We start from the raw sequence: 16,762 nt of genomic DNA, 5'->3' as shown, positions 1-16,762 counted from the left end.
AAATATTATTGAGCACTGCCTCATCCTCCCTTGTTATATACAAAACCAGATATAGTACAAATACCTCCTCTTAAATCATAAACACAGCAAGTTGGGGGGTTTTGTTGTGGTTTGTTTTTTTTTTCTTTTCTCTGTTTGGTTTTTGTTTGTCTGTCATTATTTGTGGGTGTTTTCTCCCCAAAACCACACAACTATTTCCTAATTTTATATTGTACCTACACCTAGATCTTTTCTCTTTGCATGTAAAATATTGACGCCTTCTCTGAACCTACATCACCAATATCCCCATGATTAGCACATTTCCTTTCTCACCTGCTTCTTTGATGAAGTTTGCAATTATATTCGCTGCCATTTACTCCCTCCTTCTCTTCATCCTCTCTGCCTATTGTGCAGAATGCTTTCTGGTTCATTAACATGGTTCCAGTGACTGAGGAATCATGCCTCTTTGGCCATCAGCATGATTTTGTTGAATACTTTTTGGCTTCCATTAACACTTCACTTTAAAGGCACCTTCCCTGGCAGTTATCCTGCCAACTGTTTAAACGTGAAGAAACAGACTCTTCCAAAGCTCCTTACATTACTGCCTGATGCCACATTCTGTTTGCACAAAGTAAATACAGACAAATAACAATCCCTGGTACCTAGGCAACCGTGGGATTTCAGGTCAGCTATTAACTCTTCTTTATCTGCTACAACAAGGTCAACTATTGATTTATTCCACTGTGGATGCAGAACGTTGTGCATTAAAAAATGACCTATTCCTTCTAGAAGCTTTCTGGAAGTCTTTTTATTGGCATCATGAAATGTCAAGTAAATATTACCTGTTTTAAGAGGCCTATTCTATCTGCCTCCCTATAAGAAGCATCTACATAAGGAAATGATTATTCCATTCCCGAGGATATCTCCAGGACCTGTTAGAAACATGTAATAGGCGAGAGATGGTTTGAAACCCGAACAACTTGAGCTTGTCAGGAAATCTGTATGTCTGCAGCTCTCACAAACCGTGAGGGTTTCAAAAGCGTTACGTAATATCCATTTAATCACACGGGGGACAACACATCCGAAGCCCACCTCTACTCAGGCATGGACGAAAGCATTAGCTAATGTTCTGCGCCCCAGGACTGGGCTGACCTCTCGCATGCTGTTCCATCCTCAGGGGACTTCTTTGCTCCCTCCCTCCCATCACATTTATTTCTTCCTCCACAGCTTTGCTGTCTACCCAATTCCTCTCTTTGTACAGTAGCTTGGGAAAATCACTCCGGGCAAGGATTTTGAGTCTCTCAGATATGACGTTGAGGAGATATGACCTGACACGCAGAAGGGCGAGGGAGAAGACGGGGGTTACAGGCCAGCCACAGCTAACGACTCAGACAATCCCTCAGTCCCCCTCAGGAGAAAGGGTTGGTTTCAGTGAGTCACCCAAGGGAAAGCATCCTGATCCTGAAAAAGAAATTCAGAGAGAAACTCTCTCCTGCTTGAGCCTCTCAGCATGCCGAGAGAAGCATCACTGAAAGAAAAAGGAATATGTGCAAGAACCATTGATTATTTCGTTGGCAAAGTAGCAAAGCTTTCTATTACATGAAAATGACACTGGAGGTTTTTTGTGCTCCAGAAGATGAAAGCTCTTCTGTTAGGCACACCTCTGTGCACACACACGGCCAGGTGAACTAGTAAAAGGTTTTATAGGGAATATACCATTTACCCTAGTGAAAATCACATCACTGTGCTGGAACTTGAGATGATGAAATAAAGTAACTTGAGAAACACCAGAAACCAACTCACCCTAACCATTTCCTCGCCCCTTCTATGTACAAGTGGCATGATATGGGCCCAGAAAAGGATAGAAAGGTTTAATGCAAGCAGTCAGGCTGCATTTTCTACAAGTCCCTTCTCAGGCCAGCAGCGCATTCCAATTGCCTGAGTCTCTCAACCTGCAAAGCAGAGGTTAAGAGTCACCAGGACAAGGATGTTCTTGTCATTTCCATCTCATCCATGTCCCCCACACCAGGAGCACAGGGAGGAACAGCATCAAGGTGAACAAGTTTGAAAGGGGCCAGTCGTCAAGCCAGCCCTGGTCCCAAAGGAAGAGGCAGCAACAATGTGGAACAATTCATGCAAGCGATGCAGCTTTGACGAGAGGGGAGCAGCAGTAGCAGGGAGCAGCAGTAGCAGGGAGCAGGACGTGCTAAATACAGATTGCAGCAGGTGGTCCAAGAACTGGCTGTGATTTCAGCAACCGGTTTATCCAAACCGGACGGAACTGCCTACCACACAGCCCTGCAACAGCAAAAAGCAATCTAAAAAACACAAAAGCAGAAATGGCAACTGAGAAGATTCAGCAATCACAGATTGCCAGGAGATGAGTTTCACCCTGAAAACATTCCCACAGATGTCAAGAATGTGACAATCGAACGTATGAACAACACAGAAGCAAACCCAGGCCTCTTGCAATGTAATCACAGAACCATGATTTCGGCTGGGACCTGCCTCCAGAGGTCATTTAGTGAAACCCCTGCTCAGAGCAGGTCAAATGAGACCAGGGTGGCCACGCTGTCCTCAGTCAAGGCAAATACCTTCAAGGATGGAAGTTCCACCACCTCTCTGAGCAACAGGTTCCACTATTTAACCACCCTCAGAGCAAAAATCAAAAATATTTTCCTGCTATCTGATCAAAATTTGCCTTGTTACAACCTGTGTTTGTTGTCTCTCATCTCATGGTTACAGACAACCAGAAAGAATCACTAGAAGCACTGGAATAGGTTGCCCATAGAAGCTGTGGATGCCCCATCCCTGGAAGCGTTCAAGGCCAGGCTGGATGAGGCTTTGAGTAACCTGGTCTAGTGGAAGGTGTCCCTGCCCATGGCAGGGAGGTTGGAACTGGATGGTCTGTAAGGTCCCTTCCAACCCAAACAGAAATCATATGATTCTATGATTAATCTGGCTACCTCTTTTGTGTATCCTCTGATCAGGTAGCTGCAGACAACAAAAATCTCCCCCCGTGCCTTCTCTCAAGGCTGAGCAGCCCCAGGTCTCTGCTCACATGCCACGTTCCCCAGCCCCCCGACCACCTCAGTGGTGCCCACTGGGTTCGCTCCAGTACTTCCCTTAGACGAAATGCACTTCTTGCACCAGAGAGCCCAAACTGGACACATACTCCAGATGCAGTCCCAGGAAGAGCTGCAGACAGGGAAAGGATCGCTTCCCTGAGCCTGCTGTCTACTCGCTAACACAGCCAAGGGCACGCTCAGCCACCCTTCCTGCAAGGGCACACTGCTGCTTATCTTCCAGGTGTCCCTCAGGGCCCCCACATGTTTTACTGCAGAGCGTCTTCCTAGACAATCGGCCCCCAGCCTCTACTGCTGCCGGGGTTATTCCCTCCCAGATGGAAGGCCTGAAACTCACTCATTGAGCATCTTAAGATTCCTGTCAGCCCATTTCTCCAGCCTGGCCAGTCCCTCTGAAGAGCAGCCTTGCATTTTGACCACCTCTGTCCATTTGGTCTCATCCAAAAAACAGTTTCTTACAGACACAGAAAGCTCCAAGAACATGGAGCAAAGATCTCTCACAACATGTAGCAATTGGGACTCTTGCTGAAGATCATCAGTGAAATTTTTCATATTTTGCTCGCTTTGTACTGTCCAAGCTACGAACAGGTAAAGCCTAATTCTTCTCTTGCTTACAGCAGTCCAAGCCTGAAGTCCATGAATGTGTCACCTTTACAATACCGTAACACTACTCTCCGTGTGAGAGCGTGCGTGTATGTGCGTGCATACACACCCCCACAGATGGCTCAAGAGATGCAACAACCAGAACAGGAATACTGCAGAGTCTGGAGGAGAAGCTGGCTACGCAGCTAGGACCAAGGGATATACTCAAAGCCTAAGTGGCAAGAAGAATCTTAGCTTTGGTCTTTCCTGACCTGAGTCCTCTGCACTGCATCTTAAACAGGCAGCAAAAATTATAAATAATGAGAAATACTTCTGAGGACTTTAAAACATGCCATCAACCAAGGATGCACCCACCATATCAACAAGTCAAATATTTCCAACGATGACGTGTAGGTAACTTCACCTGAAGGTTACATCATGAGGCACCTAGCTCCTTTATCTCTGTGTTCACATGGAATGAGTCACCACCTACACTCATGTGAACAAACTCTACCCCAAAGAGCTTAGAAATGGAGAATGATGAATGGCAAAGATCAGGGAAGACAAACTATTTGGTCAAAAAGAAACAGAATGTATATCATACACAGTGTAAAATACCATCTGACTTGCACCAGCTTTTCCACATGCAATTGCTAGTTGGCCAATTCCTTGCAGCTATTTTTCATCACAGAAGTGGATCATGAGGAAAGACATAAATATTTCACCAAGTTTCTAAGCAACTGAAAAAACAGTGCTTTGCAAGGGATATATTAAGTCAATGTTTAATCCTAGTCTGTACTGGGAAATAAGGTGAAGCTTCATTTTGTTGTGGGGGTTTTTTTTCCACTCAAACCCATTGTTAGGTTACACAGAACATCTTGACACGGACAACACAGTTACAGTTTTCATGTGTCTTTACCAGCTCAGGTAAACGGTACCAACTGTCCCAGTTCTGCTAATCACGTTAGTGTGATGACTAAACTGAGGGGGAATTCAGTCACACGAATACACCAGCACCACGTGTCCCACCTGCGGGGAAGGAGAACGCGCCATGCCTTAAAAGGCACTGGTAACTTACCCCAAACATCTGCCGAAGGTCAGGATCTCGAAAGCGGAAGGGAATGTTAGACACGTGAAGCCGTTTTGGAGTGGATTTGCTCTCGGTATTCTCACTGCTCTGTGTCTGTGATTGCTGTCCATCTGTCTGTGCCCCTCCTTCTGTCTGCTGAAATCAGAAAGACAAAAGCGTGTGCATGAACAGAAACCACAAAGATTCCTTTTACGTGCTTTGTCTATCTCCTTTTAGGTATTAGCACTACATTTGTGACTGCGGTATCTAGCGCTTGACAATTACTTTGATAAAGCCAGTAACACCTAACAATCGATCCGTTGTTCTTCCCCTCCCTCTCCATGAGTAAACAGTAATGAGATCTCAGCCTCCCTCCCCGCATATCACCTTTTAGCTTAGTAGATTTGCCTTTGGTTTTCTTAAAGTGCTTCCTCTCTTTTCACCTGTCCTTCCTCATTTCAGCTGCCACCATATGAAAGCCCTAATGAAGAGGCGGATCTTTCACATCCTGAAGGCGGGAGGTAGTACCGCCACTCTAATCCCATGTGGCAGGATGTTCATGCAATCATCACAATCCCACAGCTGAAGTGGCAGCTCTTCATCAGGCCAATACCAGAAATGCATCCCCAGGCAAAATGGCATCTGCTCTGTGGAGCTCCCTCCACAGAAACATTACCCCAAAAGAAGATCTATAATTAAATGGTAAAATCCATGTACCAACACCTTACTCTGTTTAACTTTTCTCATGCATTTAGAAGTCAGCCCAGAGACAGGAAACAGCCATTACCACGTCAGGATTTGTAAAGCCTCCAAGTGCTTCTTTCTGCTACCAATTCCACAGCTAAACCAAGGGAATTTGTTCCAGCATTCCCAAGCACTGACTGGTACAGCAAAGCCAGGTCACTTGTGCTCAGCAAGAAGGCAGAGGAACGGGGGGACCAGTGTGCCAGGGGTGAGATCTAACAGCCCCACAGATGACTGGCACGGGATAGAAAGGAAGAAAACCTCTGCCACTCGTGTTGAGCTTGGACTAAGAGGTGGTAAAATTTGAGCACAGCACTACATAAAAAGCAAGGTCCCTTTGCAAAATGGCTTGATGAGAAAAATGGTATTTTTTGCACTTCAGTCAGAAATGATGGCCTCAAAAATTCCGAGCTACAGAACAAAGTACACTCCAATTTTGTCAGTTTTATTGCTCTGCCCCTTTCCAAGAGGATGCAGTGACAGGCCAAGGTATTCAAAGAGCACCCACCCACTCATGCGATCTCCCGCTGCTTGCCTCAGCCTCCCAGGAGTCATGCTTTCACCACCGGTGTGATGCACATTTAAGTGACATTTTGTCTCTTCAGATGCTACTCTGACTTCTTCCTTAGCCCATCAAGTTAAAAGAAGTTCTACAAGAAGGCAATGACCGTGTAATTGCTAGAGTCAGCCTTTTTTAGGCACCTTCAAAAACACATATAGGCCTTTAAAATAGAGATTTAATAGTAGGGTGGTTTGTGGGTTTGTTTTGTTTTGGGGCCTTAGTTATTTGCAGTGGCAGCTTTCCATTTTAGTTTAGTTGGGCTGTGCAGGCAGCACAAAGCATGTTTCATCTGGTTGACATAAATTAAGCTGTGATAGGAAGAACAAAGATAGCGCCCTGCAAGTCCCCCTGCTTCCCAGAGTCGTGCAAGTCTCAGGAGAAGCCTAGCAGGACGAAGCATTTTTATTTGGCTAAGACTTCTCCATCCCCCCAACATCCCATTTTTGATAACAACCTCAGAAACTTCCATTTGATCTTATCTAAAATGCTGCCTCGCCCTCTCCAGGCGCCCCCTCTTCTCCTGCCCTCACCCCGATGACAAAATGCATCTCCAAACATACGGAGCGCACCCGAGGGGAAGAACCCATGCAGCTGGCTTGCGATTAAATCACGCCGCGCTATGTGGTGGGTTTATTTTTATGACTCCATCAGTCCTTTGCTCCCCAGGGCCAATCTGTCCAAGCAGGACAAAAGACAAGAGTAGCCTATCCATCACCACCGTACGCAACACTTGCAAGCTCCGAGATTACTCCCCACAATCACTGACACTCCTGCTAACAGGGATCTCTGCAATCCATTTTGGAGCCCTGCAAGTGCAATTTGCCAAATCCTGTGTTTTCTATGGCTTTATGTGGAATTGGCAAGCGGGCAAACACCCATGCACCCAGGTGCATCCTCGAGCACGCACACTAGTGCATATTCTGCAGTGCGAACGAGCAAAGGCACAGATTCTGAATGGTGAGGGCAAACATTTGAGCCTTTAAATTCAAATATAGGTTGCACAGGACTGGATCTGCCACGTCCACCGGGGAAGAAGCCAGGAGGTCGCCTGCACTCCTCTCCCACCCATTTGTTGGCAGGCAGAGGGCAGAACTCCTTGCCTACCAAGGGTGTGATGTATCATGTACCGTGGCCTGCTCGCAGCTGTTCCTGCATATGGCCCTGCTGCTGCCACACAGAGCCGGCGTGCGGCACGCCGGATGTCTACAGGAAGACAAAGGCTTCAAACAGGAGAAACAATAGAAGGAAGAGGGGATCTCGGTCCACTCTTACCTTCTGACCACGCTAAGTGTCCCCAAATGCTTTTCAGGCTTTCACATATCCCGATTTCTCAGCAGCAGCTTACCATTAAATACCTTCTCTCTCTGGATGCTGTAGCTCCCTCCTTTCTAACGCCCATGGCCCTAAGGCAAGATCTGAACTTCCAGCCACTATAACATCAGCTCAATACATTTGTCTACTGCCACACGTTCAGCTACAACATAAATGAAAGAAGCAGTCTTCTCAGACCTTGCCTTTTTTTTTTTTCCCCCTCCTTTTATAGTTATTCCTTGTCTTAATTCATTAGGAAGGAGATGAAAGGAAGGGCCCGGAGCCTGCTTTCAGGCAGCACATAATGGAGACTGGCAACAGCACTACCCTGACCAGGCCAGACGATAAAAGCCCACATTTCACCGAGTGCCCGCTCCCCACCCTGAGTTTCAGCTCCTTCCTTCCGGCCTTACGGCAGCACTTCCCAGCAAAGAACTAGCCTTCTCCCTTGGCTAAACAGTGATTCAGCCCAGAAGGGAGCTAATACACGTTCCTTACGTCTCAGTGCCTGTCATCAGGCAACACCGAGACGTGCCACCACAAGGATCCGGTGCTTCGAAACACTACTGGATCCACCTTCCCTCCGCAGCACAGCCTGCTAACGTGTACTTATGCAGGTGATAATGGCATGCACGCACGCGCCAGCTTTGAGCTCTGCTCAAGGTCACCGAGAGACGCATCAGAGCTCAGGACACGCACAGTATGTGCTTCACTCTCAACTACTCGCTGCCTGCGTGCCCGTGCCAGCTCCTGCCTTCCACCCGCCAGCAGTACGGGAGCCCTAAGCAGGGGGAGGCAGCTGCAGAGCAGCACGGATGTATATACATGGCACGTACGCCCTGGCAACACGAGCGTGTTCCGAAAGGTTTGGGGGCCGCTCCACAACTATCTTCCCACCTCTCGACTAGACTCTTCTGTCCTAAAGTAGCTGGTGAAGAAGCAATTGCTGAGGATTCCTCCTCAGTGGGAGGGAGGCAGGGGCTCCAGCGCCACCGGAGCTCGGAGCAGATCTCCATCTGCGTGGCCACAGAGGGCTACCTCCCTGACGAGCCAAAAACCAACGCGACAGTCCAAAACAGAGACTATTAATACCCAGCACATTTTGTTTCCCTCTCCCACTTGCTTCTAGAACTGGAACCGCTTCAGGTCCATGTTATAGAAAAGCAAAAAACAACACCCCCCCGTCCTCTCCCCCAGGAAGCACGCGGTCCAAAATGTTGTGAATCATGATGAGGAGGTTAAGAGCCATAAATCACTGCAAAGAAAATATTTACAAAATACAAACTGTAACTAATAACTATATTTAAAAGGGGACTTGGGTGGCTTACAAATCTGGGAGACAGACTGTGCTCACTCCACTGCTTCTAGACCAGCCTCGGATCCAATTTAAAAAAAAAAAGACCTTGTTTGGATCAAGAGCTTGAGGAACTGTGTGGAGACAAGGACTGGAAGCTATGACTGGCAGAAGGCGATCTTCCCACCACAAAGCGGCGTGCAGACAACGTGGGAAGGAAGATCTCTGCAATGTCTGGTGAAGAACCCACGTCAAAACTCATCAACGAAGATACCCACTGAGCAGGTCTGGTGGAAAAACTAGTGATAAATTAGGCACCAGACACAAAACCCGCCTCCCACCCCATCGCACTCTACCGGGGTAGGACCAAGATCCTACACATCCAAGAGCAAAGGGCATGGGGAACTTCTGCTGCCTAACAGCACTTGTGTAGCAGACAGAAGACCGCAGCAGGGCTAAAAATCACCTTTCAACAGCAGTACATTCAATTTTAGCATTATAGCCATACACTTGATTTTTCAGAGATGCCAGCAGTGTTGTATTAAAAAAACCAAACAAACTGAGGTTCACTACAGGCACAATTAACAACGTGCCCAAGTACTTTAAATATGCCAGAAAAAGGACTAAAGAAAAAAATTGCTAAGGACATAGCAAGTTTGTTCTGCTAGGATTTTAACAATTTTGAATAGTCAGGTTAAGTCAGGGCACACTTTTTCTGCTTGTTAGTTACCTGTTTTTCAGACATACTGAGCTTCAGTCATTTTGTTCACTTTCCTCATTAAAGAAAGGTATACCCAACCTGAAGAGAGAACACAAACCTAACACAGGAAAGCACACAGGAAGCCTTGCCACCTATCCTGCGCAACAAAGCCATCTCTAACATGTCAGACAGCGTTTTCCACGTAGTGATGTTGAAAATTACTCTGTTCTTCCGAATCGTATTATTTAATAGCAGTCTTTGGTGCTTCTTTCCCTTCTCTGCCCACCCCCATTCAACAAAGTGGTGAAATGAAGCCCCCTGAAAGGCCAGCTCTGCTGGTCACCACATCAAACCCTTTGTGAGCAGTTCCAGCCCATTCCTCATAAACAGGGGTGCCCTGACGTGGTGAAGGAGACGGCAAGACTTCCCGAGCCGCTCCCCTGACAGAAGAACAGGCACACACTGACCAGCCCACTATCTTTTCTGACAGCTGCCAAATCTGTGGCATCTGTGGAAGAATATAAGGGCAGGGAAAACGCTCGGTGACCTTTCTCCAGCACAGCCTCCAGCAAACTGAGCCAGTTGATGTCTTCAGGATGCTTTGGAAACTGAGACAAGGCTTTCAGTGCTAAGTTCTTCACTATATGGAAAACACAAGAAAAATATCTGTGTTTTTCCACACATGGCACCCAATTATTTCCTGCGTGCATCCCAGTAAGTGAAAATGGGAAATTTCCTTGTTTTATTTCCCACACCATTCAATATTCAATGTATCTGTTCTATGCCTTCATTCCTGTCTGCTCTTTCCATCAGTGAAAATTTAATTTCTTCTCATAAAGAACCTGCTACATCTCTTTCATCATCACTATTATCATCCCCTGTACTACTTCTAGATCTACTGTAACCTTTGAGACATGCAGAAGGACCACAGCTGTATAATGTAATGATACTTGCTGATTTATTTCCTATTTCTCTTTTGAAATCATTTTTAAATCTGCCTCACTAGACACAAGTCTACAAATGCTGACAATAATTTGCCTCATGCTCAAAGCAAACTCCTGATGTTAAATGTCAGAGTTTGCTACCTCAAGACAGCAATTTCCAAGCTGAGGTGGCCAAACAATCAGCAGTTAGCTACTTATTTGAAGCTACTTCTTCCTCGTGCCTACCTGCTCAGCAGTATCAGAAGATGAGTGAGGATATTCATTAAACATATTCTTCACCTGAAATACCTCACATGAGCAATTGCTTTAATTACTGAAGTGATGAAAAATAATTACAGGGGAAAATTCTGCAATCTCAGACTAGGCAAGAAATACCCAGGGGAAAGTCATCATTATAACATCATCCATGTGTTACAGAAGTCAGCTGAGGAACCATCGGTGCCATTGGCTCCCTTCTTTCCCAACCCTCACTAGGGATATGGGGGCACAGCCAGGCGACCGAGCGGCCTCCCGTGTCTCGCTTCTGAGCGGGCTACACAGGGGTCCCCCACCACAGACGTGTCTCCCGTAAGAAATCCAAAAGTCAGTATCCTTTTATGGTACAGCAGATGAGTTAAAGATGTTTCAGTGTGGCACGTCAAGAAGCCGGGACACACGAGGCTCTGTAATTAAATAATGCTTTATATCGGTTCACGACAACGTAACGCCAAGGCGACAGCACCTGCCATTTTCATGCGAAGTAATTTACATAAACTTATTCCTCCACTTCTACACCTCCAGCTGCATTTCATAATTTATACAGACACACAGATTCTTCCCTCTGACATTAACAAGAGAAACGAGTTGAATAATCAGCTCACAGTATTAAGTGCATTGCATTTACTACCGAGCAAGCTTTTTGAGTTGAGCGGATGATTAATCTTCCCTCCGCGGGTAGAGCGCCGGGAGATGCAGAGAGCTGACAATTGCTCTCGGCTCCTGGCCATGCACTCCGCACGCTTACCTTGCAACAACAGCGTTTGCTGGATCCCTCCACGAGCTGCTCTAATTCATTAACCCAGCAAAAGAATTGGACAGCTTTCTGCCAGGTCAGTGAATTAAAGCGGCTCACGTAAGGAATGCCAGCGCCAGTAAATAGGAGTGGGAGTTTGCGCTTGGAGCCAGATCTCGCTTTTCTGACAGCAGTGAATCTTCAGATCAGCTCTGCTGCCAGAGGTACTGCAGGCTAATTAGCATCTCCGCTCGCAGCTATCTGTGCTGGTGTCTCCATTAGGGATAAGTGCGCTAACGGAAACCAAGAAAGGGGAAAAGGGGGAGAAACCAGGCGACCCCACGCCATAAGAAGGGAAACGCAGTGCGTCAGCGGTTTAGGGGACAGGCTGCAACAGGCAGACCGAGCAGGCCAAATATGGTCCAGTACCTCAGCCTATTTTTATCCCAGGTCTTTCAGCTGTGCTTTGGGACAGAAGCAAGAGAAAGGACAGGTGCTCAGAGACCCACATGCCAGGCAAGAAACAAAGCCCCACAGATGAAGCTTGATCCTAAAATAAAAAAAGATTCCAAAATATTAAGCTGTTTGTATTACACCACCTATTGTGCCAATTTCTTTTCCATGCCCCTGCCCTGAGAGCTTTGAATGCTTTCCACTAGGCTCAGACCTCTAGACCCAGGCTCATCCTTAGCCGATGACACAACCAGTCGTTCCCCTTTGCTCAGGGCTTTTAGACTGCGTAGGAAGGCGTGGACTTTTGACTCCCAAAGTTCACTTAAATTCACTGCTGATGTTTGACCTCAGGCTTCCAGGCCACTATTAACTCGGACACCACCACTAATCTCAAATCATTCAATCTGACTTGCCTGCCAGAATCTGCCAAGTTCCTATGAAAACGTTTCCCACTACCCTGCTGCACAACATCTTACCAAATGGAAGAAAGTCTCCTTTCCATGAGGGACCCTTAAGCCACCCCCTGTCCTCTGTTGCTTTTGCAATGATCCTGAGGGCTATCAGCCTGAAAAGCAGGAAAGCCCTGCCATCTAATCACACCTTTCCTTATCTCCTTCTGTCCGGACAAGTGGACCAAGCACAGGCCTTGTTCTTAAAAGCAAGGAGACACCTTATCTGTCTGGCCAAAGGAATTTCTGAATCATCCCATGGGAGCACAGGCTTGAAGCCAGCAGCTAAAGAATCCACCGGCTGTTGGGTCCGGGTATCGCGTTCGCACACGTGACGGCAGCTGCGCTTGTCAGTCGCAGTAATGAGGGGGAAGGATCATGCATCACCCGCGATGACTTTTTGCTCTGTGAAAGTCAGCACTGTTGTTTGAGCAAGACAACAAAAATGGTGAAAGGAAAATATGCCTTAACACACAGCAGTCCAGTCCACGTGGACCAGAGATGTATGTATGTCAAGCAAGTAATGACTGGCGTACGTGATGGACAAGATGCTTGACATTAGCTGCAGATGTTCAAGGTGAAATAGCCAACCCCTTCTGCTGTATTTTAATAGCAGGCTTTAGCTTGAGTAACTACTGAGCCTTCTTCCTTCCCCTAGCTCCTACCTCATTAATCAGCGTTCTGAGAAAAGTTACAAGCAACTACATTCCAAGGCAGCCCGCAGAATCAAAATAACTTCACAAAGGAGTCCCAGACAGAAAGACAAAGGGACTCAGAAGATCCAGGACCCTGTGCACGTAGAAGTCTGGCACGTGAAAGGTTCCTGGCTGAGGCGCTTCCCCCTCCCTGTGGATTTCTTCATGTGCCACCATCTGGGATCATCTGGGCTCGATCAGTCCCAACCATAGCAGCAGCAGCAAGGCCCTGGCCCGCACCCTTACCCTGCCCCAGCTAGCTGCAGTCTGCGAGCCCCACTCTGCACACTCAGCTCGCACATCTTTAACCACGCCAAATGGTCAGACCAGGCCTGCCCACCTGTGTCCAAGAGCAAGTACAAGCTATAAGTGCTATTCAGCCTGTTTCTCAGATAACTCCTGCCAGTCAGGCTCCCTCCACAGCCTCCTGGCAACACCGCTGTCTCCCAGCAACGCTCCCTCCCACACAGATGGGCTCCTGGTCCCTCCTCATGGGCTAGCCAGCCTCCCCGCGGGCTGTGGGCTCCTCGGAGTCGACATCACTTGATGAAACACAGCTCGGCCCTGCTGCACCACGGAGATGGCTCCTAATATGGAAGAGGAGCAGGAGGGTTGGCAAGAGCTAACATCCAAGGTCAAGGCTCACATCATTTCCATTAGAAAGAAACGCTCTTAAGCTCTAGGCAAGGATGGGAATAGCAAAAAAAAAACATGGGGAAAGTCACTGCCCTGTTTTATTCCCTGTTTCCAGCTTTCCCATCCAACTGGCAGTGCTCGAGAGCTGTTTGCTGGAGACAGGCAGCCCAGATCTTAGGGGCTGGAAGGACATGGGATAACCTGGTACCAAAATGATGACTCGCATTTCTGCACACTGCACCAGCCCTAGCTTTTATTTCCAGCCTGATCTCTTCCCGTTTGGATTTGCTGAGAAACGCTCCTGAAGTTCCTTTTACACACTACGAACGTACTTTACAGGGTTTGTACCCTTTTTGTTCTTCGAGGTGCTGAAGTTGTGGTGTTCCCAGGATACCAAAGATACCAAAGGCACAACCAGCGGTGCCAACCATGCAGCCACTGCCCACTGCAGAAGGAGCAGAAGCACACCCCAGGAACCGTGCACACTCAAGCTGGCACTATCAGTTCTTCCAATCATTGGCACTGAATTCCCTCAGTACTTACAGGGGAAAAATAAGCTCTACGAGCCAAACACCCAACTACAAGTAAAACTGAAAGCATTAACAGATTAAATCCGCCCCTGAGCACCGAAGGCTCTCACCATAAGGCTCTTTATTAGGAAGTTAAGTCTTAACAAGTGGCTTAAGGGGTGGATAAAGCTTTTCCTGGGATAATCTGCCAGCATGTTGCCCAGTGCCAGTTCCAGGCCAGGGGAAGAAGAAAAAAAAAAAATATAAGAAGGTGAAAATCTTTGTTTGGCAAATGGATGCCCAGTAGGTGAGAGGCCCTCCTCTATCTTTGTCCTCTGAAGCTCCCTGCCATCTTCAGAAAGTCAGTGAAGTATTTTTCTAGTCTGCTAGCTTCCTGAAAACAAAACCACCTTGGGAGTACACCTACAATGCACGTGCTCACCCTGATCCTCTGCACCACCAACGTTCCAGAATCCGTCTCCACTGCATTCATTTGAACCATTCACCAATTAACAGAAGGTAATTAACCATTTTGCAAAGGACTGTCTTCACACAATGCCATCACAGTAAAAACACCATGATCCCAAATATTACTGCTCTTTGCAGACACCTATTTACAAGGGGAACGTGCACATGAGGAAAGACAGGAACCTAGTAATGGGAGGTGAGAACCGGTTATGTTTACGATTCTCTCCCTTTCGAGCCTACTGCTGATTTGCTGTGTACTTAGAAACAGTCAGCAATCTAATCAATGGCCGCTTTTTCCCCAGGCGTCCTGCGGCTCCCCTCTCTGCTCCCTCCCGCACTTACTGCAAGAGATCCGTTCTGCGTGCTGGCCGTGTTCGTGCTCTGCTCTCCATGCGGCTGCGTGCTTCCGTAGAGCGTCAGATTGTGCTCGCTGGTCTGGCCTGCATAGTCCTGAGTGTGTGGCACCCCGTACTCTGTGGGAATCCCGTTCTGTGGGGGTGGCGGAAATGGGATTGTGGTGAATGGCTGCACCATTGCATCAGGAGTTGCTGCTGGCTCCTGGTTACCCTGCAGAAAGGGAAAAGGAGAAAAAGAGCTTTATACTACAGAAGAGGGATCAACACATCAGTCTGAGAAGCGATACACACACACGTGTTCATGAGAATATCCCACCCACTGCCACCGTAACACTGCAGAGTCTTCTATTATCTTCTCCATCAGAAAGAGCACGCCTCCTCCTCTGAGCCATGACACTCAATCCATTTTGGGCAACTTTCTCGCTACTGGGTGGCATATGGAGAACAAATTATGGGGTTTGCAAATCGCATATCCCTGTAATCTCACACGATGCTTTACTCACAGTAACGTTATTCTGGAAGGGGGAAGAGGCACTGAAACATTAGAACAGAGAATGAAACACAGACAGAACAACAGGGTTCTTTAACATCCTACTGTGTCCGGGTCCATGTCCTCCAGCCTGACCCGCACAGCTCCGCTCACAAGCAAGCACATCACGCGGTTCTCTGTTGCGTTACAGTAATACAAAAGAAATGCACTTCTTGAAACCCTTCTGTGCAGCAGCCTCCTCCTTTGCTCTGGCAGCACTGAGTAGAGGGCATGGGTGCTCAAGTATCAGTGTCTGGAACATCCCATGCAGAAGAAACCGAAGAGCTGTCAGGAACTGAGGTGAGACCGCAAGCCTGGCACACACTCACCGTTCTCCCGCTCCTGAGCATCACCACCATCACACAAGGCAGTCATTACCCACTCCCCCGTCAGCTTAGGGTATCCCACAGAGACCTCTAGGCTAGGACAGTGGACTTTTCAGCAGCCTTTAGCACTGCCTTAGATGTAGCTGACACCCACCAGGTGACTCGGAAGCAGACAACTGGCCATGCAAAACACATCCCCAAAAGACAATGAAACTGCTACCCTGCCATGCCCGAAAACCACCTGAAGCAAGCACAAAGGGAGCAGCCCTGCAGCCACTGCAGGCATCTCACGCAGGCGGGGAGCAGGGAGCTGCATTCAGCCACCCGGGGCGAAGGAGAACAGCCTTGACATTGAAGCCCAGCCCTGGGAAGCCCAGGCTGCTGCACTGCTCCTACTGCTGCCACCGCCGCCGCAGCAACAACACCCACAGAAAAGATTTATGATAGGAGGGCTGTTTGATTTATGTGCGTGTCAACAGACTAATCCCGATTTTAAATTTTGGCTGCTGTTCCAGCCCTGGGTCCTCCCCCACAAAGCCCGGAGGTGCTCGAGCCTATTCCGACGCCCGCATGCTTAAATCAACGGAGTAAAAGTGAAGCAGCCCTTATCCCGCGGATAAGAACGGCAGGGTGGGAATTACCAACCAGCCTTTCAGCAGAGAGCGTGCAGGGGCTGCCGGACCTCCAGTGAAGCCGGACAAACCTTTCAGCCCCTTCATCAGCCTACCTGCAGCTTTCCCTTCCGGGCGAAGGCAACAATGACAAACGCAGCGCACCTCCAGCCGGCACCGGGTCATTCAGACGCTGGCTGCATCCCAAATTTGCTCCGACGGGAGCCTATCTGGCCTGCCTCCCCTGGGGGCCACGTGGCCACGCGCTGGGGAGAAGGAGAGGGAAGGGCATTCAATACCACTTAGCTGAGCTGCAGCCTTGGCCCGCACCGAGCGGCCGGCGGTTTCATTAACTAAAGTCCAGCACTGCAAAGCCTCGCTGCCTGCAGAAACACAAAACTCCGCAGCCTTATCGGAGAAAGCAAAAAAACCGAGGCAAGCGTGCCAGGCAGGGCCGGCGCTTGGCTC

At 48.1% G+C, this 16,762-nt stretch overlaps 1 protein-coding gene across 3 annotated transcripts in view; it reads right to left on the bottom strand.

Moving 5' to 3' along the window:
- Positions 1-15,042, bottom strand: part of RBFOX2 (RNA binding protein, fox-1 homolog (C. elegans) 2) — a 55,079-nt gene extending 40,037 nt beyond the window's left edge. The window contains exons 1-3 of one of the 3 annotated variants that reach the window (XM_010146887.1): positions 14,811-15,006; positions 8,466-8,473; positions 4,726-4,872 (exon numbers count right to left, since the gene is read on the bottom strand). In XM_010146887.1, the coding sequence (XP_010145189.1) occupies positions 4,726-4,872; positions 8,466-8,473; positions 14,811-15,006 (351 nt within the window). Of the gene's footprint in view, positions 1-4,725; positions 4,873-8,465; positions 8,474-14,810 lie in introns of all 3 variants that reach the window. The other 2 variants (XM_010146885.1, XM_010146886.1) reach the window with 2 other exon arrangements.
- Positions 15,043-16,762: the final 1,720 nt, after the last annotated feature.

This window comes from Eurypyga helias, unplaced genomic scaffold, assembly GCF_000690775.1.
Source record: "Eurypyga helias isolate BGI_N326 unplaced genomic scaffold, ASM69077v1 scaffold26112, whole genome shotgun sequence".
NCBI lineage: Eukaryota > Metazoa > Chordata > Aves > Eurypygiformes > Eurypygidae > Eurypyga > Eurypyga helias.
The sequence above is the reverse complement of the archived record's forward strand: the minus strand, read 5'-3'. Positions and strand labels throughout refer to the sequence as shown.